At 36.5% G+C, this 24,739-nt stretch overlaps 1 protein-coding gene across 1 annotated transcript in view; it reads right to left on the reverse strand.

The window, feature by feature from the left end:
* PJA2 (praja ring finger ubiquitin ligase 2) overlaps window positions 1-24,739 on the reverse strand; it is a 46,725-nt gene that overhangs the window by 15,864 nt on the left and 6,122 nt on the right. Inside the window, exons 4-5 of the mRNA XM_049769130.1 lie at window positions 16,072-16,257; window positions 8,971-9,156 (exon numbers count right to left, since the gene is read on the reverse strand). Of these exons, the coding sequence (XP_049625087.1) occupies window positions 8,971-9,156; window positions 16,072-16,257 (372 nt within the window). The remainder of the gene's footprint in view (window positions 1-8,970; window positions 9,157-16,071; window positions 16,258-24,739) is intronic.

Below are 24,739 nucleotides of genomic sequence, written 5' to 3' on the forward strand. Positions count from 1 at the left end.
GGGTGATCCTTGAGTGCAAAGTCAGTAGTAAGCTTTGAACATTGGGGTGTGTGACCCAAAAACCAAAATAAAACAAAACAAAAAAGATTGTTCTAGGGCAGGGTCACAAAATGTATGGAGGGCCGCAAACGGCCCGTGGGCCACGAGTTTGAGACCCCTGATCTAAATCAAATATACCTTCAAGCGCCTCTAATACAATCAGTACAGCAGCCCACTTTATTAAAACAACCAGAAAACTAGACATTCAAAAACAACAGATCCAAAGAAATATGAGCAAACTAAGGAAGACACTAGCAGCTGAGGAAATGGAGAGAAATCCTATCAAGTTTTCAAGTCCAACAAAATGCATGAGTACAATATACGAGGACCTAAAAGCAACAAAGAATGCCCTAGCAAGGGAAATCAAGGAATCACTAGCCAGCGAGATTAAGGGGTGGGGTAGAGGGAGATTTGGGACATTGGTGGTGGGAATGTTGCACTAGTGAGGGGGGGGATGTTCCTTATATGACTGAAACCTAATCACAATCATGTTGTAATCAAGGTGTTTAAATAAAGATATTATTAAAAAAAAGAAATCTATAGACGAACAATTCAACCAACTAAAAGAACTTTTACAGCAACAAAAAAATCCATACAAACAAAAAAAAATCCATACAATTGAAATTAGGGGAGATAAAAAAACATGTTAGCAAGCCCTAACAGAATTACAGTTAGAAGAATGCATAGAGGAACTTGAGGAAAAACTACAAAACAACAATGACAAAGAAGTCAATAAAAAAGCAAGAGAAAAAACATGGGAGGAAAAAGTTAAGGAGCTGATGAACAAAGATAAAAGAAATAACCTATAAATTGTAGGAATACCAGAAGAGGAGCAGAAGGGAAAGGAGAACAAGAAGTGAGGGAAATAATAGCAGAGAATTTTCCCACCCTCTGGAAAGAAAAACCCATACAAATCCAGGAGGCAAAATGAGTCCTCAATAAAATAGACCCGGGGCCGCGGTGGCGCTAGAGGTAAGGTGCCTGCCTTGCCTGCGCTAGCCTTGGATGGACCGCAGTTCGATCCCCCGGTGTCCCATATGGTCTCCCAAGCCAGGAGCGACTTCTGAGCGCATAGCCAGGAGTAACCCCCTGAGCATCACCGGGTGTGGCCCAAAAACCAAAATAAATAAAATAAAATAAAATATAAAATAAAATAAAATAGACCCTAACAGATCAACACCAAGACATATGATAATCCAACTGGCAAAAAAAAAAAAAAAAAAAAAAAAGATGAATTCTTTAAAGCAATAAGGGAGAGAAAAACCCTCAAATACAAATGAAGAAAATAAGACTCAAACCAGACCTCTCATTTGAAACAATTCAAGCAAGAAGATGGAGTGACATATTTAAACTACTGAATGAAAGAAACTTCCAACCTAGGGTACACTACCCAGCAAAACTCTCATTCATATAGGAAGAAGAACTAAAAACATTCTTAAACAAAAAAGAACTCACACTATTTGCACTAACCAAATCATCTCTAAATAAAATTCGCAAAGATGTTCTGTATAATCCAAATGCCCGATTGTAACAACAACCACTCTACTCAACACAATAGCACAACAACCCTTTATGGCGTAATCTCCTTAAATGTCAAGGGGCTAAATCCCTCTATTAAAAAACAGAGTAGAGGGATGGATCAGAAAACAAACACCAGACATCTGCTGCCTCCAAGAAATACACCTAAAAGAACAGGATAGGCCCAGGCTTAGAATTAAAGAATGGAAATCGATTATTCAAGCCAATGGAAAAGAAAAAAAAGCCAGGAGTGTCATTCTTATATCAGACCAAATTGCATTCAACCTCAAAAAAGTGCTCAGAGACCAAGAGGATCACTACTTACTGAACATTAGATCAAGAAGCACTAACCCTGATCAATATTTATGTGCCACCTTTAGAGCCAACAGAATATATAAGGCGTTTGTTCACAAATCTAGAGAAACATATGGAAGGAAATGTGATAGTAGTAGGAGATTTCAATATTCCACTATCACCTCTAGAGAGATCCACTAGGTAGAAAACTAGCAAAGACAAAAGAACTCTAAATGAGAAATGAGAGGAAATGGGCCTAATGAACCTATACAAGGCTCTCCTCGCAAGAAAGCCGAATATACATTCTTCTCAAGTGCATATGGAACCTTCTCTAGAATAGACCATGCCTTAGGATATAAATCTAACTTGCACAAAGTCACAAACATAGGATTATTAGAAACACCCCATCAGACCATTATGCATGAGAGATCAAGATGGATTGCTTGTAAAAAGAAAGTGTGGAGAAAATCCAAAACCTGGAGATTAAACAACATGCTACTCAACAAGAGCTGGATAAAAGAGAAAATCAAGGAAGAAATAAAAAGATTCCTTGAGATGAATGATAATGAACAGACAAATTGTCAAAATTGGTGGGACACAGCAAAAAAGCAGTAATTAGGGGGAAATTCATAGCAATACAGGCCTATCTATGTCAGGAGTGAGGAAAAAGGTAAAATCAACCAATTACAAGGACACCTAAGGAGCTGGAAAAACAACAACAAAACAGCTCAAACACAGTCAGAAGAAAAGAAATAATAAAAACCAGGGCAGAAATAAACAACATAAAAACAAAGAAAACAATACAAAAAAAACCAATGAGATCAAGACTTGGTTTTTCAAAAGAATAAACAAGACAGACAAACCACTAGCAAGAATCATGAAGAAAAAGAAAAAAAAAAAAGGAGAAACACCCAAATAAATAGGATCACAAATGAAAGGGTTTTGATTAAAACAGAACTACAAGAAATTCAAGACATCATGAGGGCGTACTATGAACAACTGTACTCAGTGAGACTAGAGAACCTGGAAGAAATGGACAGATTTCTGGAAAAATATCATCTTCCGAGACTGAATTAGGAGAATTTAGAAAGCCTAAATAATCCAATCACATTTGAGGAAATTGAAACAGTAATTAAGAAGCTCCCCAAGAACAAATGTCCAGGTCTAGATGGCTTTACAAGTGAATTCTATCAAACATTCCGGAAGAATTACAACCACTGATCCTCAGGTTTTTCCAAAACATTGAAAAGACAGGAATCCTTACTAACTCCTTTTACGAGGCGAATATCACACTGATTCCCAAAGACGGCAAAGACACTGCCAAGAAGGAAAACTACAAACCAATCTCACTAATGAACATAGTTGCAAAAATCCTCAAGAAAAATCTTTGCAAACCAAAATAACAATACATCAAAAAGATTATACACTGTGACCAAGTGGATTTCATTCCAGGGATGCAAGGATGGTTAAACATAAACAAATCAATCAACTTCAAACATCACATCAACAAAAACCACATGATCATATCAATCGATGCAGAGAAGGCATTTGACAAAATACAACACCCATTCATGCTGAAAATGCTCAGCATAATAGGGTTGGAAGGAACATTCCTGAAGATAGTTTCAGGTATTTATGAAAAGCCCACAGCCAACATTATCCTTAATGGCTAAAAACTGAAAACATTTCCACTAAGATCAGGAACTAGGCAAAGTTGCCCACTTTCTACACTCTTATTCAACATAGTTTTAGAAGTACTAGCAATAGCATTCAGACAAGAGAAGGAAATTCAAGGAATCCAGAAAGGGAAAGAGGAGTCAAACTACCTCTTTTTGCAGGCAATATGATGATATACACGGAAACACCTAAAGAATCCACAGTAAAACTCATGGAAACAATAAGCCAATATAGCAAAGTGGATGGCTACAAAATCAATACGCAAAAGACAATAGCATTCCTCTATACAAATAACAAAGTAGAGGAGAAAGACATTAAGGAGTCAATTCCATTTAAAATAAATATCTAAAAATATCAAGTACCTGGGAATCAACCTAAAAAGAGAAGTGAAAGACCTATACCATGAAAACTTCAATATGCTCCAAAAGAAATTGAAGAGGACCGAAAAATGGAAGAACACTTCTGCTCATGAGTAGGAAGAATCAACATAATAAAAACGACTATCTTACCTAAATTACTATATAGATTCAACGCAATCCCTATCCAAATTCAGACACCACTTTGTAAGGAACTAGAACAATGAATTATAAAGTTCATCTGGAACCACAAAAAACCTAGGTTTGCCAAATCCATACTGAAAAACAAGAAACTGGATGGCATTTCTTTACCTAATGTGAAGCTTTATTAAAGAGCCGTAGTCATCAAAACAGCATGGTACTGGAACAAAGACAGAGTATCAGACCAGTGGGTTAAAACAGAATATCCAGAGATATACCCACAAATATATGGTCAATTGATATTTGACAAAGGATTCAAAAACCTGAAATGGAACAAAGACAGTCTAGTTTCTTCAATAAATGGTGTTGGAACAACTGGATAACCACCTGTAAGAAACAAAAGATTGATCCATACCCTACACAAAAACAACTGAAAATCGATTAAAGACCTGGAAATCAGACCGGAATCTATAAAGTTCATTGAGGGAAAAATAGGTAGAGCACTACAAGACATACCTCAAAAAAGTCTTTGATGATGGAATGCCAATGGCAAGAATAGTAACATCAAATGTAAACAAATGGGACTACATGAAACTAAAGAGTTTCTATATGGTGAAAAAAACACTGGCTAAAACTAAAAGGCAGTTAATAGAATGGGAAAAAATGTTCACACTGGACACATCAAATAAAGGATCGATATCTAGGCTATAAATGCACTCAGAAAGGTGAGCCCCACAAAAGCCAACAAAGCCATAGAAAAATGGGGAGAAGAAATGAATAGACAATTTTCCAAGGAAGACCGAGATAGCCAAGAAACACATGAAAACATGTTCATCATCCCTCATCATTAGAGAAATCTAAATTAAGACAATGAGGTACCACCTAACATTAGTGAGGATGGCACACATAAAAAATAATGGGTCCAATCTCTGTTGGCGAGGATGTGGTAGGAAAGGGACTCTCATACACTGATCGTGGGAATGGTGCCTGATCCAACCCCTATAGAAATCAGTATGGAGGGGACTTAGTAAACTCAGAATTGAGCTGCCATATGATCCAGCAATCTCACTTCTGGGTATCTACCCCCAAGATGGGAGACTATTCATCCCAAATTATGTATGTACTTCACTATTCATCATAGCATTCAGCACAATAGCCAAGAACTGGAACCAACCTTGATGCCCAAAAATGGATGAATGGATCATGAAGATGTGGTATTTATACACAACTACAAGCATATATGTAATAATGGTGTTTAAATAAAGATAATTAATAAATTAAAAAAAGAATCTAGCAATGACGAAAACAACATATTTTGAGTGAACAGGTTTGATATCAACCTCTAACCACAAAGGTCTATAATAATGCCCTAATGTATTTATCCACAGAACAGGTGCAGAAAATGACTGGAAGCCTGATCTCCCGCTGCAGTGATTACTAATAATATGCTTTAATACCTTAATTTTACCAAGTATAAAATAAATCTTCATCTTCTTTGTCCACAGGGGCTTTGGAAACAAAGGGTGACACTCTAATTTTAAACCTTGGCGATCAATCATACTGAACACCATATACAGTGCCCATTATGTCAATGTCTTTATAAAATACTCTAATTAACCCACTTCATTTTGTTTATGTCTTCAGTTAGGACCTAAAGCATATGATCATTCAGACTGTCATATGATCTTGGGACTGTCAATGGTGCAAAACAGACCTATGCTACAGGTCCCACTCATCAAATACATTTTGGCAAATCACTAAGTCCTTTTTTTCTTCTTTATTTCTTTCATTTTTCTCTCTTCTTCCCTCTACTTCTTTTTTCCCTCGGTCCTTTAGTCTTCTTCATCAATTCAATCCATTGCACTGTATTTATTTATTCCTCTTTTCTCTTCTCTCTTATCTTTTGTTTTCCCCTTCCTTTCTCTCCTAAGCCATATCTTAACCAATTATTTATCTTTTCTTAACTCAATCATATCTTAAGAGCTCAGACCCAGCCTATGAGGGTCAGGCCTCCAATAACAACCTAAGAATAGAACACTAACATCTGTCTTTAAGTGGGCATGAGGAGACAGTGGAGTCCTCCTCTCTGATTGCCAAAACTGAATGGTAAATGCCTAAACTGTATATAGCTTCTCTTATATATTACCCCTCGTACCCTCTTCAGAAATCCTTCTAGCCTCTCATCCCCCAATCCTGATCCATTATCCTTTCTTATTTAACCCTCTTTATCCTCAGTTATATATATATAGTTATATAATAGAAGAAATAAAAAAAAATACATTGAAAAAGACATTAAAGAAAAAATGTTTATGAGGCTAAGTTACTTTTGGGAATAAACAGACTAGGAGGTATTATTATAGAGGTATTAAACACATAAAGGGAATATAGGCTTCCCCACTGAGTCTTTTGACAAACATCTTTTGTCCAAACAACAAGATCTCCAGCTACAGAGGTGGGATAAAATCACCCACAACGGTATGGAAAGTTTCCTGATACCATAAAAAGACCTTGGGGTGTGTAAATGAGTGAGTATGGAGCCTGTAGTTGTTCCCATGGCAGTATGCTTCAAGGGCAGTGAAACCATGTATTTCTTAGGCCAAGGGAATTCCTGCTGTAATTTCCCCAATATTTGCTGTGCCTTTGCAAAAACAAAACAAAACAAAACAAACAAAAAAGAAGAAAAACAACCCTTATTTAAGAAGTTGCAGGCCTGAGTTTTGTTGTTGTTGTTGTTGTTTTTTTCCGTAGCTGATGGTTTTGGCTTTTTGATGGTTTTTCTTTTTGTAATTTTGTTGATACTCCCTTACTGTTTTTTGTTTCTGCCTTTTTTTTTTTTTACTACTTTTTTCTTCTTTTTTCCCTTCCTTCTTCTAAATGGATATTTATAACACCTAGATGTGACTACTCCTAGTTTTACTCTTTTGTTATTTGCCGTTTATTTTTCCTTTTGTCTTTCTTCCCCCAGATGGTACCAAGGCCAGACAGTTGAATGTTCATTTGATGGAAATAAAAACTGATCTGACATGAATACCAAATCTAAAGTCAATGACAACAGAATCGATACCCAATCTACAACAAGCTGTACAAAGGGGGGAACTGTTGCACTAGCATTATAAGGGTAAAGGAGGGAGATGTGGGATGAATGCTGGCAACAGGGGTGGAAAGAGGACAACACTGGTGGTGGGAATGCCCCTCACTCATTTTTACTATGTACCTCAAATATTACTGTGAAAGAATTGTAATTCACTTCGACCACAATAAAAATAAAAAAATACAAAAAATGAACACATCATAAACACTTGGAGAAGAAAAAAGGAACAACTGAATCTCAAAACATGATTAACAAGTATAATAGAAAGTAAATTGGAAACATGTTCAGAGAGTAGAAATGACATCAAGATTAACATTACTGGGGCTGGAGAGATAGCATGGAGGCAGAGGTTTGCCTTGTATGCAGAAGGACAGTGTTCGAACCCTGGCATCCCATATGGTCCCCTGAGTGTGCTAGGAGCAATTTCTGAGCAGAGAGCCAGTAGTAACCACTGAGCGCTGCCTGGTGTGATCCAAACCCCCAGTCCCCAAAATGATTAACATTACTATGACTAGGTGGCATCACTGATTTTCTATAACGTGATTGGGGAAGGGAAGTTCTTAAGATTAAAGTATAAGTTCTTCATGTAGTTTTATTAAACTTCAATTTTATTTTCACAAAATATTAGTAAGTTATCTTCACTGCACATACAATACTGTCTAGAAAGTGAAAATAGAAAATAGTCAGGAGATGTTAAGCAGATGTTAAGTTTCATGTCTGGAATAAGTTGGCAAAATATGACTAAGTAGTATACATAAACACACATACACACACGTAGAAAAGCCGAACAGAAAAGGATACCTTAAGCAGAAATCTTAGAAATATCATTACAAAATACATAAAGGAATTCTACAACAAATAGATTCTAGAAACCTGCAGTTATTAGAAGATAATGAAAGTTTTTCATCTTCATTTTATACCTTTTATTTGTACTTTCTATCTGTACAAAAAATAAGACAAATTCTATCTGTGCAGAGAGAAAAGGCAGTGTAAGTAGTATCAAGCCTTTTATTTTCCAGATAAATAAAGTAAAAGAGGTGGTTGAAATTACTATCTTTTGTACAGCTCAATAATTAGTTCCTTGAATGAAAGGTAAGTCTAGTTTTATAAGCCCATGAGCATTACAAGATGTAACAATTCTATAAAATCTACTTAATTTATAATCCACTTTTATTTATGGCTCATTGTTTCTTACCAAAAATTAAGTTACATAGAAAAGAAAGTACAATAAAACCCTTCTCTATTTTACAAGTAAAAAAGGAAGGACTGTCAAGGAAAAGATTCTGGTTTAAGAATTTTAAATTCTTCAAGCGGCAGTCATTAAGAATATTTTTTTATGAGGGAGGATTATTAATCAGGACATATAAAATAAGGAATAAGAAACCTAAAACTGGGGCCGGAGAGATAGCATGGAGGTAAGGCGTTTGCCTTCCATGCAGAAAGATGGTGGTTCGAATCCTGGCATCCCATATAGTCCCCTGTGCCTGCCAGGGGCAGTTTCTAAGCACAGAGCCAGGAGTGACACCTGAGCGCTGTTGGGTGTGACCCAAAAAAAACAAAAACAAACAATAAAAAACAAACAAACAAAAGAATTCTAAAACTACTGAGTGTATAAAAACTAGCACCTAAGATGAGCTTCCAGAGCTGAAGGTGGGGAATGAGGCATTTGATGAACAGAATTAGGTTAAAGTTTAAGATTGCAAAAGCAACTCAAAGGAGAGTTGGGATGAAAAAGATTCGACGATGGGGAAATCGGAGAATCTCTGTGCTACAGGAGATTCAACTGTTGTAATAAAATATCATAAGCCAACTTGACTTAATGGGAAAGGAAGCAGAGCGCCAACACACACATACCTCCAGTCCACATCCAGATCCTCGCTCACACTGGAGTCATCCTCAAGGTTGTTGTTGCCGTCCAACATAAAAGCCTCTGGCTGTGCAAATTCATTAGCAGGCTCATTCCCCTCGTCACTGCTGCTTTCGTTGACTTCACTGTACTGCAGCCAAGGAATTTCTCCCTCTTCCAAGGATGCTTGCTCCCTAAGAGAAACATTTTAAAGGGGGAAAAATGACTTTCAAATGTAACATAAAACTATTCTTTAAAAAAATACTAGTAAGTACAAGCAGGGTCTTGAGTTCAACTTGAAAAGGGTACAAATTATGAAATTTCTCTAAAGGATGCAAGTTTAAGACAGAGGAGCTTGCATGTAACACTAGTTCTGTAAATAAAAATAAAATAAAAATAATTATTTTTATTCCCCTATTTTTTCTCGATTTAGAGTATAAAGGACCAAGTAAATTAATGTAGGCTACTATGCAGTAGTTTTACTCACATTTAAAATAAAATCCAAATTCCTCCAACCTGGCCTATAATGTGGCATGTAATGTGATATGTGCTCTCTCTGTGGTCACTTCTCCAACTTCTGTTAGCTCTCCAGAGTTATTATTTTCTACCCTTGGAACACAGAGATCATTCCGCTGGGGAGCCATTTTCTATACCTGAAATAATCTTTTCAGCAGATTATTAAACAGCTATTACCTTCTTTATATCAGTTCAAAACAAATGCCACTCTCAGTAGAGGCTGCCCAAAACATTCATTTTAAGTAACTTCCTAAGGACTCTGGGCTCCCACCATCACTCCAGATATACTTTATTAAAATTTTTATGTGGGGCCAGAGATAGCACAGCAGTAAAGTGTTTGCCTTGCATGAAGAAGGATGCTGGTTTGAATCCCGGCACCCCATATGGTCCCCAGAACCTGCTGTGAGCGATTTCTGAGCCAGCAGTAACCCCTGAGCGCTGCCAGGTGTGACCCAAAAAAAAAAAAAAAAAAAAAAAAAAAAAAAGAAAAAATGACAGTAGAGGCAGATGCAAAAGTAAGCCAGAAAGAAAAATATGGACATATTTATAACATTAATAAGAAACTAACTAATATAATCTCTAGAGAAAATTGGCAAAACTATATATGTATGTATGTATGTATGTATGTATGTATGTACTGATCTCTTAGAAAAGAAAGTGGAACATCTGAGAGATTGTATAGCAGGTAAGTCTATATTATGGCTGACCCAGATTTAATCCTGGAACCACATATGGGCTTTACCAACCCAGGAATGATCCCTGAGTATAAAGCCAGGAGGCCTTGAGTCTCACTAAGTATACCTCCCTCAAATAAAACCACCCAAAAACTCTATACAAGGTTACCTTTGTAGCACTTCTCGACAGTGAAAATGGTATTTAAATATATACTGATTTAAGTAAATAATGACATCTCCAACTGGTATAACTTAATAAGATTTTTTAAAAAACTAAAATTAATCTATATAGGGAAAGGGGACACTAAGATTGTCCAATATACAGTTCATCAGTGTTCTTCAGTGACTGAGGCATCCAAACCTGGATTAAACATAGACTCTTGCTTGCACCATCATTCCATATAAATGGAGAATTTCTGGCCAGGAGATGGACAAGTGGCAGAATGCAGAAACAGAGGGTGTGGGGACTGGAGAGGTGGCGTTAGAGGTAAGGCATTTGCCTTGCAAGTGCTGGCCTAGGACGAACTGTGATTTGAACCCCTGGCATCCCACATGGTTCCTCTAAGCCAGAAGCGATTTCTGAGCTCATAGCCAGGAGTAACCCTGAACATCAACAGGTGTGCCCCAAAAACAAAAACAAAAAAGAAACAAGAGGTTGTGGCCCCAGTCCTGGGAAGTACATTGGGATGCACCCAGCTCTCCAGGACTCATTACTCCTGAAGAGGGGTAGATCCTGAATTCTGTACCAGACTCTGCACCAGCTACATGCATCCTAACAGTGGCTTTCCATAGCCTTCTGGATTATACCATCCTGCCCATCCCAAGTCAACAGTAAAGCGAAATGAAAGTTGAGTGACACTTGCTTAGTCTGTCAATAGGTTTGATTCCTCCCTGACCGCAAGTAAACAAGTCACTTAATGAATACCATGCTTACAGTGCTGCAAGTCAGTTCCTAAGGAGGAAACTGTGGCAGCCCCACACACAGCCCTGTGTAGCACAGCAGCACAGCCAGGACATGGCAGCACCTTGTCACCTTTGGTGGCAACTCAAATCTTCAAATTGACACACAGCTCTTCTGAGGCACTTATCAGCCAAATCTCTGGGTCACAACTGTCCCAGGGCTTCAAATTCAGTGAAAAGGTATTCACTGGCACTCATATTCTTGTACACCAGTTAGCTCAACAGGACTGATTGAATTTGGCATCCCTCAGCCGTGCAAAAGTATACCCCTGGGATATACAAGGCTGCTTGGACATAGCAAACAAATATATTGGGGCACTCATAGTGACACCCCATAACACACAGATAAAGATAAAAGCCAGGAAATACCTGAACATCAGAGCTTTCTAAATTCCCAATCAAACCTTACAAGCAATAATCCCAATAACATTCACTGAAGTAAGATCAATGGGAAAGAAATTTAGTAAGAGAAGCATAAGAAAATCCAAACAAATCATTAGGCCATGAGTGAGACACAGTAGTTGAACTGAAAAAAAAAAAAAAAAAAAAAAAAAAAAGAGGGCTTAAAGAGCAGAATAAAAGGTTACATCAAGGAAAAAGTAGAAGAAACCAAACCAAAGACGGCAAAAGAAAAGCATGGGCAAGTCCAAAGAGCTAGAGCACATGTTGAGCATCCTGAATTCAACCAAAAACCTCATTCATTAAATACACTCTCCCTATCCCCCAAAGTAATGTGATGTGTATCCCTGGTGCTCCCTGAATTGAGCATTGAGAATTCCACATTGCTGGGTCTGAGCACCTAACCAACAGGCCGCACATTAAGAGAGAAAAGTTACAAGTTATAAAGTGAAGAAAAAATGATAAGGGACAGCATCAAGGAATGTACAGTCACATTAAAGGTGTTCCAAATGGGGAGAAAAGAGAGAAAGGAAACTGGATAAATAGTTGAAAACTTTTGGATGATGGGATCTCAGAATTCTAGATTGAAATAATCCAACCAAATATTACACAATCGGAATGAAAATGACAGAGTAAAGACAGAAATAAAATCCTAAAGACAGTGAGAGAAGCAAAAGTTCACATGTAAGGGAACACTCAGAAGACTCACAAAGATCTGAGAGCTAAAATGTAACAGGCCAGAAGATATATCTTACACTTATACAGTAAATACCTTGTACTTAAGAGCACAACAAAAACAATACTCTAGTTAGCTAGGTTATTACCCTGATTTGAAAAAGTGATAAAAAAAAAAAGTTCTTTTTGGGGCCAGAGAGATGGCACAGTGGCGTTTGCCTTGCAAGCAGCCGATCCAGGACCTTGGTTCAAATCCCGGCATCCCATATGGTCCCCCTGAGCCCACCAGGAGCTATTTCAGAGCAGATAACCAGGAGTAACCCCTGAGCACTGCTGGGTGTGGCCCAAACCCCCACCCCCCCAAAAAAAAGTTCTTTTTGACAAATATCATTTAAAGGAGTATCTGGAAAATTATCCAACTCTGTAAGAAACTACCCCCCACGAGAAAAACACCTTCACAGAAGTAGTATGGTAAATAAAAACCAAATAAGATATGGTGCCTGACAATAGATGAGTGGCTAAAGAAACTTTGGTACATATACACATTGGAATAACACACAGCTGTTAGGAAAAATGAGGTCATGAATTTTCCTATACATAGATGGACATGAAAACTATTATGCCGAATGAAATATGTCAGAGGGAGAGACACACAGAATAGTTTCACTCATCTGTGGGATTTAAGAAAAATATAAGACAGTATAGTAATAATGCCCATAGACAACAGATAGGGGCCGGAAGGACCAGCCCATGATATGAAGCTTATCACAATGAGTGGTGAGCGCAGTTAGAGAAATAACTACACTAATAACTATCCTGACAATGATAATAAGAGAAATAGAATACCTGTCTTGAAGACAGAGAGAGGGTGTGGGAGGAGGTAGATGGAGGACATTGGTGGTGGGATGGTTTAAGGGGGAGTGTACATTTTATGACTGAAACCGACCTACAAACAGGCTTGTAAATCATAGTTCTTAAATATATTATTAAAAAAGAAAAAATTTTACTGTGTCCCATAAATATTTTTATTGCATTCTAGTATTTGCTCTGGTACGCTATATTTTTTTCATCTATATTTACCTCCCATATGTCTTTTTCCTCTTTTCATTAATCTGGGTTGCTTTTCAAAGATGTATTTCAATGTCCTTACTTATCTCACAGCCAAAACCACCCCCTCACCATAACCCAGCAAGCAGGTTTTCAGAAAATATACTCTATATTCTAGTAATGGGCATTCTTGAGATCTTACACAAATTTAATTTCGTTCCTTTTAATCCTCTGTTACGCAATATATTTCAACTCTGTTTTCATCAACTACCGACTTCAAAACTACTATTAACCTTCATCATTGTACCTCATTTACTTTTGTAAAAGCCCATTACTGGGTTCAGCAATTTAAAACAGTAATTCTTACTCAGATAACTTATGGGTTCCAAAGTATATTCACTTAATTCTATTCATAATAAGCGATATTAAGTTTTATTCAAGTAACTTATGAGTTCCTTTTTTTCATTCTCATTTATCCCTATGTATATAAGCTCAAATAAATTCATTAAATCAAAATTGAAATATCCAAGTACTTATTGACTACATATTTTTTCTGCTGGCATGTAAAATCTCCATAAATGTTCTTGTTTCCCAAGTCTCTCCCCACCTCAATGACATTTTTACTGAACATTCAAAACCAAATATCCAATCCTGATGAATACTCCCTTCCCCCTCATTCTATTATCCTCATTCCTTATCAAGCCTCCTTCATTTATTATTACATAATATTCAACCTATTCTACTTATATTCAATTCAATCCTGTTTGCCTCTAATTACTCATTTTCTTTTTTTGTTTTGGGTCCAACATGACAGCACCAGGACATCAAGACTAACTCCTGGTTCTGTGCTCAGGATTCATTCCTGGCACTACTCAGAAGATATGTGGTGCAAGCGATTGAACTGGTATTGCCATATGCAAGTACTTTAACTCCTTTACTACCTCTCAGCCCTTTAATTACTCATTCTAGTTAACATTATTTGTGATAGAGAAATAGTTACAAGTAAATTTCCTCTATTTTGATCTTCACCATCTCCTCAGCATCCACTATCCTTACCCTTCTCTTCCTTCTTTTGCTTTGAAGTTTGGTTCTAAGTAAATTAAAGCCACATTTGAAACTCTTCATCAGTTTACTACTTTACCATGCAATTTTCCAGATGCAGAACTCTTTATTCACCCATTTAATTTAGCTCCATCACTTTCATATGCTTCAAATCCTTCCCTTTCCTTCTTTTGTTGTTGTTGCTGTTTGTTTTACTTTTGGGTCACAACTGGCAGGCTTAGGTACTTTATGTGGAGCCAAGGATCACAGCAGAGTTGGCAGCATTCAAAGCAAGTACCTTAACCCCCGTATATCTCCAGCCCACCCTTTTGCAGTAACTGCTCTTCGCATCTCTCCTTTAGCTAGAAGACTCGTCCTCAACTACTAAATCTTTTAGATCTCAATTCAAAAGTTAATTTCTAAGAGTAGTCAACTCCAGTGAATAAGTCCTTATCAATTATTTTCTATCACAATAGTATTTCTCTTCACAGTAATCATCACAATTTATAAGTTATCAAATCTGTATCCTGTTGCTACAATGCTAATTTCATGAGAAAATGTTAAAAGAATAGTTCACTGATAAAACTTAAGGTCCCATCTCAATACTCAATATATAGTAAATGCCTTCTATTTTAAATGAAAATTTTCCAGCATAAATCATATCTAGAATAATTAGAAATACTTAGCAAACATGCAGCAGTGATAAACATCAGAAATCATAAAATAAAGATGAGTCAATATGCCAAGCCAACCTAATATTGTCAAAATCAAATATATACTTTTGTATACTTCTTTAGAGTTCCTGTATTTTGTTCCCTATAGACATTTAAAAAAAAAATATATATATAGGGCCCAGAGATTTAGCACAGCGGCGTTTGCCTTGCAAGCAGCCGATCCAGGACCAAAGGTGGTTGGTTCGAATCCCGGTGTCCCATATGGTCCCCCGTGCCTGCCAGGAGCTATTTTTGAGCAGACAGCAGGAGTAACCCCTGAGCACCGCCGGGTGTGGCCCCCCCAAAATATATATATATAAATGTTTATATATATATATATATATATATACTCATATATATAAATGTTTATAAAAATCTATAAATGTCTATAGATTTTTCTACGATTTTTTCAGGTTTTATAGAAATTAAATTCAGGCTAGAAGTCTATACTTCTTAAGTAGAATCAAAATTTGCTATTCTATATTTGGGGGGGGGGCGCGTTTGGGCCACACCCAGTGATGCTCAGGGGTTACTCCTGGTTATGAGTTCAGAAATCGCTCCTAGCATGGGGGACCATATGGGACTCCGGGGATTGAACCGAGATCTGTCTTGGATCAGCGTGTGCAAGGCAAATGCCCTACCACTGTGCTATCGCTCTGGCCCCAAGACTGCTATACTAAGGTCATATTTTTCGTAGAAAAGTTAACCAAAATAGATCCCATTAAAGATAAAAAATTAAAACTAACATAGAAAAAAGTATGAAAGATCTATTTTTGATAATAAATTAGTAAGCCTAGAGATTTTCATAAGCAAATACAACTTTTCAAGGAATAATCTGTGTAAAAGTCCCTAAAGATATAAACTATTAAAAACACGCTATTTAAATACCCAAGAAGAGAAAAGCAATTTTTAAAAAGTACACACATATTTAGCAAAACAAGTGTCAAACTATTATAGAGTCAGGTCTTTCTGTACTGGCTTAATACCGTGCTTAACGTGCAGTTAACAACATGCTCCACATGTTAATGTAACAGTTAATGTATACAGTTCTTGTATGAAGCACTTAAAAAACTATTGTGCTTACCCTTCCTGAAGAGATAATTCTGGGTTTTCTTCTTCAGGACCACTGCTATCACTCTGTAATTCAGGTTCATTCTCATCTTTTCCTGCCAGCGTCTCCCAGCTCTCATCACTTGAGGACTGATCCTTCTCTGCACCAGAAAACCGATGGGGCAAAGAAGCAGACCACTCTCCATCGCTGCATTCTGAGCTGCAGATTTACGACAGAAATAAAAGAAGCCATCACAAAGTGTTCATTTTTATCATTTGGAATGTTAATGAGGCATACCAGTATAAAGTGGACTTCTTTGTCAAGTACCAACACGATTTTATAATTTTTTAATTACATACATATTCAGAACTAATAATTTTATAAAATAAGGTCATTTCAATTTATTATTTCTTCACTAAACAATCCATAGCACCTGAATAAAATCTTATTTTAGACATACTGTGAAATAAATGTAATCATAATTTAGTAATCATAAATGAACTCTATCCAGAGTAAATAGATTACTTATTTGATTTTTTTTGTTTTGTTTTTGGGCCACACCCAGTGATGCTCAGGGGTTACTCCTGGCTATGCGTTCAGAAATCGTGTTTTGGCCCCTTATTTGATTTTTTTTTTTTGTCGTTGTTTTTGGGTCACACCCAGTGATGCTCAGGGGTTACTCCTGGCTATGCGTTCAGAAATCGTGTTTTGGCCCCTTATTTGATTTTTTTTTTTTGTCGTTGTTTTTGGGTCACACCCAGTGATGCTCAGGGGTTACTCCTGGCTATGTGCTCAGAAATCGCTCTTGGCTTGGGGGCCATATGGGATGATGGGGATTGAACCGAGGTCTGACCTGGGTCAGCTGTGTGCAAGGCAAACACCCTATCGCTGCAGCCACATACTTATTTGGCTTTACTAAAAGATTTCTAAATACTGATAACTAATATTATATCTGATATTAACTACTAAATTTCCACCATTACCATGTTTTTAAAAGCTTAACAATTTTTTTCTTAATAAAGACTATGAACACAAAATAAATGTCAACTCAGAACTATCTAAACTAGGAATCTAAAGGCATATAAGTAAAATTATTAAAAACAATCTTAAAAATGTTAAATTTGGTCAAATTTTAGCTAATGTGGCTATATTAAACTACTGCTGGCTTTAAGAAACTAGTCATTTTATACCAAAGACTTAACACGTTACTTATCAATTCTGAAAATAAGTTTTAAACGACCTTCAACTATATCAACAATTCTGCTAAAGAATTTTCTAAGAAATCAAAGCAATAGTACAGTGGGTAAGTTGCTTGCTTTGCCTACTGTTAAGCTAAATTTGATCCCAGACATACCATAGGTCCCTCCTATGCAATAGGAGTAATTCCTGAGCACAGAGCCAAGAGTAACCCCTGAGCACCAATGGGTACAAAACAAACAACAAAAAAGAAATCTCTAAAAGATTTCTCTTGTACACTGACTTTTGGGATAGTAAATACAATTTAGCTTATGTTTTTGAAAGGCAGAACGTTATATTTCTTTCAGTTGATGTTATATTTTTAAATTCTTCCTTCTGCGGTGTAAGAGCCCAAGAGAAGCAGCATTAGCTGAGACTTGAGAAATCAGAGGAAGCTGACAAATCCAAAGTAAACTTTAATTTGAATTCAATAATGGGCAGCAGGGTTCAAGTACCATGGAGTAAGAAGGCAGCACAACACACTCAAATAGGGAGGAATAAGCTCAAGTTGCTTATTATGTTTAATGTTCTGTGATGTAAAGTTAATAGGAATGATGTAAGGTCATTCTACACATAAATTAATATCAAAACAAACATTATTTTATGGAGGAGGGTCACACCTGGCTGTGCTCAGGGCTTATTTCTAGCTCTGTGCTGGGGGTAGGGGTGTTGTGCCACAACTGGCTGTGCTCAAAGTTAACTCCCAGCTAGCTCTATGCTCAGGAGTCATGCCAGGTAATGTTGAGAAACAATATGCAATGTCAAGAATCAAACAGCTGACAGTAGACAAACAAGTATCTTACATGTTCTCTCTACATGCTATCTTTCTAGCCCCCAGTTTGTAGCCATATTTTAACACTTATTTGTATTAAGTAAATATCATCATGCTCAGAAAGATAATAATACATAATAATTCTGAACATTTGGGGAATAAAACTAATAATGCAATTATCTCCAAATTTTAATATAAAGAAGATTTTTATGTTCTAGAAACTAAAATAATGTCAAGGATTTGCATAGACTGACAAAAATATGGCCCTTCGACTTTTTCTTTTTTCCTTCCAGTTTGTAAGTTTTAGAAAGGGGGGACAGGAACAGAGAGCTGTAGGGTATTAGCCTTGCAAACAGCCAACACAGGTTTGATCCTGGGCATTCTAAATGATCCCCTGAACCAGCCAGAGTAATTCATGAGTGCAGAAGTCAGGAGAAAACACTTAAAACCACCAGGTGTGGCCCAAAGACAAAAAAAAAAAAACAACAACAACAACAAAAAAAAAAGGGAAGCCAATATTTACATGTTTATTTTGACCTTGTCTCTTTTGTCAACAAAAACTCAAATACTTAAGACTTTGGCCTTTACCAAAGTTTATAAACCCTGGCCTACATTATTATGTATACAAAAGTCTATGTAAGAAAGTCTATGTAAGATAAAGCAATCTGTATAATAATTAAACACTTACTGTGTATGAAAGATAAAAACTGTACCTCAGCACTGAGCACTATGCTAAGCGTTCATAACCACCAACTTTCACTTTCAATTTGAAATTTCATAACAAAATTCATTAACATAAGTTCTTTCTTCATTTTCTAATTTCTAATGGCATTACTCTCCATGCATGCAGCAAAGCACTTTTTTTTTTGAAATCTTCACAATTTTTTTTTTTTTTTGGTTTTTGGGGCCACACCCATTTGATGCTCAGGGGTAGGCCCAGAGAGATAGCGGTGTTTGCCTTGCAAGCAGCCAATCCAGGACCAAAGGTGGTTGGTTAGAATTCTGGTGTCCAATATGGTCCCCTGTGCCTGCCAGGAGCTATTTCTGAGCAAAAAGCCCGGAGTAACCCCTGAGCACCGCCGGGTGTGGCCTAAAAACCAAAAAAAGAGAAAAAAAAAATGATGCTCAGGGGTTACTCCTGGCTAAACGCTCAGAAATTGCCCTTGGCTTGGGGAACCATATGGGATGCCGGGGGATCGAACCATGGTCCTTCCTTGGCTAGCGCTTGCAAGGCAGACACCTTAACCTCTAGCGCCACCTTGTTGGCCCCACAAATTTTTAATTTAGGGGCCCGAGCTATACAAAGCAGTGGGGAGATTTGCCTTGCAAGCAGCTAACCCAGGTTTGATCCCTAGCATCTATTTGGTCTCCAAGCCTCCAAGAGTGATTCCTAAGAGCGGAGCCAGGAGTAACCAGAGTGCCACTGGGAATGGCTCCAAAAACAAAACAAAACAAAAGAAAAAAAATTGCTAACTTAATTTTTTTCCAATAAAACTTTAGAACTATACTCTGAGTATCACTACTTCAGTTTATATCAAATAAAAGTAAAGATTTTCATGTTTATATGTTAAAAAAAAATAGGCTTGCAATAAAAAAAGATCACTCAAAAAGCTTTTTAGATTCTTTTTCCCCAACAGGTCACAAACTTAAGCCATTTCCTTCTTCTGCTTCCAGAATGTTCACAGCTGTCAATTTTATCCTCAGGTACGACAGTAAGGAATACAAGTTCCAGAATCAGCCTAACCTGGAGCCAGTATTTATCATCTATGATTATGTTACATAGTCTGAGACATTATCACGTCACATACCAGAATACAATTGTTAGTTGTTGTTATTGTTGTTGATGATGATGATAGTTACTAAGTGCTTGTGAGCTGCTCAGTTTGTACAAAACTTTCTAACAATACCTGCTAAATAAGCCAATAATAACTACTGGAAAATTTTAAAAAGAGTTCTATTCCAATATACTATCTCCTAAGTAATAGCAATAAATCATATTTAGTGTTAGCTATATTTTTCGATTTCTATTTAACTAAATAACAATAAAATTAAAAAACCTAGAAGCTGCTTCTGCGTCCCACCGCAGTTCCTGACCTCCTTGCTGTCTCTTCGCCCCATTTCAGGTTTGTCTGCAAAGAGAGAGGCCCTCTAGTCTCTGCCATCAAGCCTCCTCGTCCCAAACTGCGTGAACACACTACCATTTGCACTAAGGTGTATCCATTTATATATATAGGACTTCTTTCTCTAAGAAAATATACAAATCAAAACTCAGTTGAATAAACCAATGAATTAATTGGCAATATTTTCATCATACTTAGATAACCTAGTATGTCTCGAAAAATAACCTCTAAAGCAGATACACCTCCAGACAACTATTTAAATCAGTTCAATAGATCACTTTCTTAAACAACCTGAAACTCAGCATTACAACCCACTAAGTGCAAAGAACAATGGGAAGACTTATCAAATTAATATGAAGAGAACCACTGAGCCTCATCGATGAAGATCTAAAATCAACACTTAATGTTTTAGCAACAGAAATCAATGAGTCACTAGCTTGAAAAAATTAAGCAATCTATAGATGAACAACCAACAAAAAGAACTCTTTCAGAACATGAGAGAATAAAATGAAAGTTAAGGAACTAAAAAAGCGTGTTAGTGAATCATAGTAGCAGAATTACACAGGTGGAAAAATCACATAGATGAACTTGAAGACAAATTACAAGCCAACACTAATAAAGAAAATAAAAAAATACAAAACAATGGAAGAAAATGTAAGTTACTTCATGAACAAAGGCAAAAGAATAATCTATGAATTATAATAATACCAAAAGGGGAGGAAAAAGGGAAAGGGGAAGAGCAAGTAGTGAAGGAAATAATAGCAGAAAATTTTCTACTCTCTGGAAAGAGGCTGCTGTACAAATCGAAGAGACAAAAAGAGAGTGAAACAAAATAGACCCTAAAAGAACAACTCCAAGATATATAGAAATCCAAATGGCAAAAACAGAGAGAGAGAGAGAGAGAGAGAGAGACAGAGACAGAGACAGAGAGACAGAGACAGAGAGACAGAGAGACAGAGAGAGATGGACTGTTTAAATCAGTAAGGGAGAAAAAAAAAAAAACCTTAAGTATAACAGGAAAAACATAAGAATCAAATCAGATCTCGCATTTGAAACAATCCAGGCAAGAACAGAGTCGAACAATGAATCCAAACTACTGAATGAAAGAAAATTTCAACCTTGAGTCCTCTACCAAGCAAACCTCTCATTTATATGGAGGAAGGGATAAAACATTCTCAGACAAAAAAGAACTTGAAACATTAGTGCTAACCAAATCGATTACTCAAAGATCAATTATATAAACCAAATACCCAAATGTAACAGAAACAATCCTACACAATATAATGGCACAACAGCCCTTTCTATCAATAGTTTCCTTAAATATCAATGAACTAAACTCTCCCATCAAAAGGCACATAGTAGCGGATTGGATTGGGGAAACAAAACCTAGATGTATGATGCTTGCAGGAACACATTCAAAATTTCAGGGCAGACACAGGCTCAGAGTAAAAGGGCAGAAAACAAATATACACGCTACTGGAAAACATAAAAAAGCTGGCACAGCCAAATTTAAAACAGAACAAACTGCATTCAACCTCAAGAAAGTACTTAGAGACAAGAATGAACACTACTTATTGGTCAGGAAAACAATAGACCAAGAAGTACTAACTCCGATTAACATCTATGCACCAAATGTAGAGTCAGCAAAATGTGTAAGGCTTTTGCTCACAAACCTAGAGAAACATATAGAAGGAAACTACAATAGTAGTGGCAGATTTCAACATGTCACTATTGCCATTGGACAGATCTACCAGGCAGAACACTAGAAAGGACATAACAGCCCTAAATAAGAAACTAGAACTGTGACTAATGGGTTTATACCAGGACTTTAATCCTCAAAAAGCTTAATACACATTCTTCTCAAGTGCATGTGGAACCTTCTCTCAGATCACATTTTAGGGCACAAGTCTAACTTACATAAATTCACAAATGTAAGAATTATACCAAGCATCCAACAGACCAAAATGCAACAGAGATCAAGATTGATTGTAAAAAGAAGACGTAGAGAAAATTAACATCTGAAGACTAAACAACATGCTACTTAACAGCTGGATCAAAGAGGAAATCAAGAAAGAAACAGATTCCTTGAGATGAATGATAATAAAGAAACCAATTGCCAAAATCTATGGGACACAGCAAAAGTAGTAATTAGGGGGAACTCATAGCAATACAGAACTACAGTAGGAAAGAAGATAAAGACAAAGTCAACAACCTAAAGGGACTCATTAAATATCTGGGAAAGTAACAGCAAAGAAACCGAAACACAAGCAGAAAAAAAAGAATAATAAAAGAAATAATAAAAACCAGAGCAGAAATACAGAAATTAGCAGAAAACTAGAAAGAAACAAAGAAAACGTGAAGTATAAATGACATCATCTATAATAATGCCCAGCAATGTCTCCAAGGAGATGAGCATTACACTCCTGGGAATTTCATATTTTAATAAGATAACTTTTAGTGCTATAGTAAAGGGCCAACAACTAATTCTGTTTAAGGTGTGTTTGGGGAATTAGTGTACATCTGTGATAAAATAATATGTATTATTAATTTCCTATTAATATTTCATTGTGAATATTATCTATGACAAATTTCAAATATAATGTCTTACGAATATGTAGCTCAGGGGGCTCATTAGAGGAAACTACTGAGCAATGATTAAGATGTTTTACTATCAGAAAACAAAACCTAAAAATCAAAATCCTACTGCAGGCTACTTCTTTACTGATGTTCTACTAAAGTTCCATTTATGATGGCCTCTTTTTCACACCTGATGGCAGAACACTGCATTGCTATGAGCAAGCTCTGAAATAAGACAGATTTGGGTTAGGATTATGGTGCAAGACTTATAATGTAAAACATTTAACTAGGCAATCAATTTCTCTAAGCTCACTTTTCCTCATCTATAAAACAAGGATAGCAATATTTGCTTTTCTGCTCTACAATAATGTTCAATGAATACTATAGATAAAATGAGCTACACAGTTCTGGGAAATACAAAAGAATAAAGGAAAAGGCTATTTCTTTCATTATATAAGCTGTCTGTTTAGATGTTTCAACTGGATTTCCTACCAGCACATCATGTTCCTCTTTCCTTAACCAAAGTAAATTTATTCTACATCATCTAGTTTGTTTTATTTAATACCAATATTAGTCTTGTGATCACCCAATCAATTGTACTCTCTGTCTTTGTATCCTGGCTGGCCTATGAGCAAAACCTCAGCCCTACCCATTCTGTAATGTTAGGAGACTTTTCCATTTTTAAATGGTTGTAAGTGCCAAAATGATATCCTGGATTTTGCCCTCTAGTTCACAAGACCTGCAATATTTACTATCTTGTCATCCTTTAAGAAAATGGGTAGTGAGAAAAGTAAACTGGCTGTGAACATCAGGAGATCACTGCTAACAATAAAGAACACAAACAATCCTGGGGAGTAGCTTCTAAAGTGGTTAATGAAAGCAGGCAGTGCAGAAATGAAAGCTGTGGATAGAATATTTATTCTTAAAATCACAAAGTGGAAAGAAAACAGAAAAGGCCAAGTACAGAGAAAACAAGATCAAGTGAATGTTTTGTTTTTAGTTTTGGGCCATACCCAACAGTACTCAGGTGTTACTCCTAGTTCTGTGTTCAGAAATTACACCTGGCAGGCTCCAAGGACCATATAGGATGTCAGGGATAGAAGCCTGGTGAACCTCATGCAAGGCAAATGCCCTACCAACTGTGCTATCATTTCGATCCCAGAGAATGTTTTTTTTAATTTACTCAGAATTGATATTTACACATTCAATTATGAACCAAAAGCCTTTCTGTTCCCCTTTGTATAAGGAATTGAGTTATACATATTTTTATTAAAAAAAATGCATACAATGGTAACATCAATAAAAACCTTTAACTACACAGGAATCCAAAGAAATGTAAAATTTTAGAAAATTTTATTAACTGACTACTTAAAGCTCCAAAATTTTTCTGAACTTTTTTGAAAATAATATGGATGGAAATTATGCTCAAATATATAATTCTCTACCTTTTTAACCATATTATATTGAAAGTACTAAGCCTGGGACATTTCACTACCACCAACAATGAACTCTGTAAACAGAGATAGAAACAAAACTTGTTCACATTTGCTAAGATTGCTTGATTAAAAAATAAGGTCCAAATGGCTGTGCTTTTTCAAATATACAGATTATTTTAATTGTAACACCCTAGCATGCCAAAAAACAAATCATCAGCTTTTAATCATAAATTCTATAAACTCAGAATACAGTATTTTGCTTTAAAAACAAAAACCAAACAAACTGCGTGCATGCATTTTAAGACCTTTGCTTTGGTTGCTTAGTTGGGGTTTAGGGAGATCAGAAAAGTTCTGTTTCCCTGTTACTGAGGGAAGGAGCACAATTGCAGCCTCAGAGAAATAAGGCTGGTGCCACCCAGGGGACAGGATTATTCTTATTTAAGTCTGACACCAAGAGGGATTTTAAACTGAAATCAATCGAAAGACCCATCAACTCATTGTAGATTTTGCTTCTGGTATCCCAACATCACCAGCAACCAAAAAAGTTATCCTGATACTTT

Source organism: Suncus etruscus, chromosome 2 (genome assembly GCF_024139225.1).
Source record: "Suncus etruscus isolate mSunEtr1 chromosome 2, mSunEtr1.pri.cur, whole genome shotgun sequence".
NCBI classification, from domain to species: Eukaryota; Metazoa; Chordata; class Mammalia; order Eulipotyphla; family Soricidae; genus Suncus; species Suncus etruscus.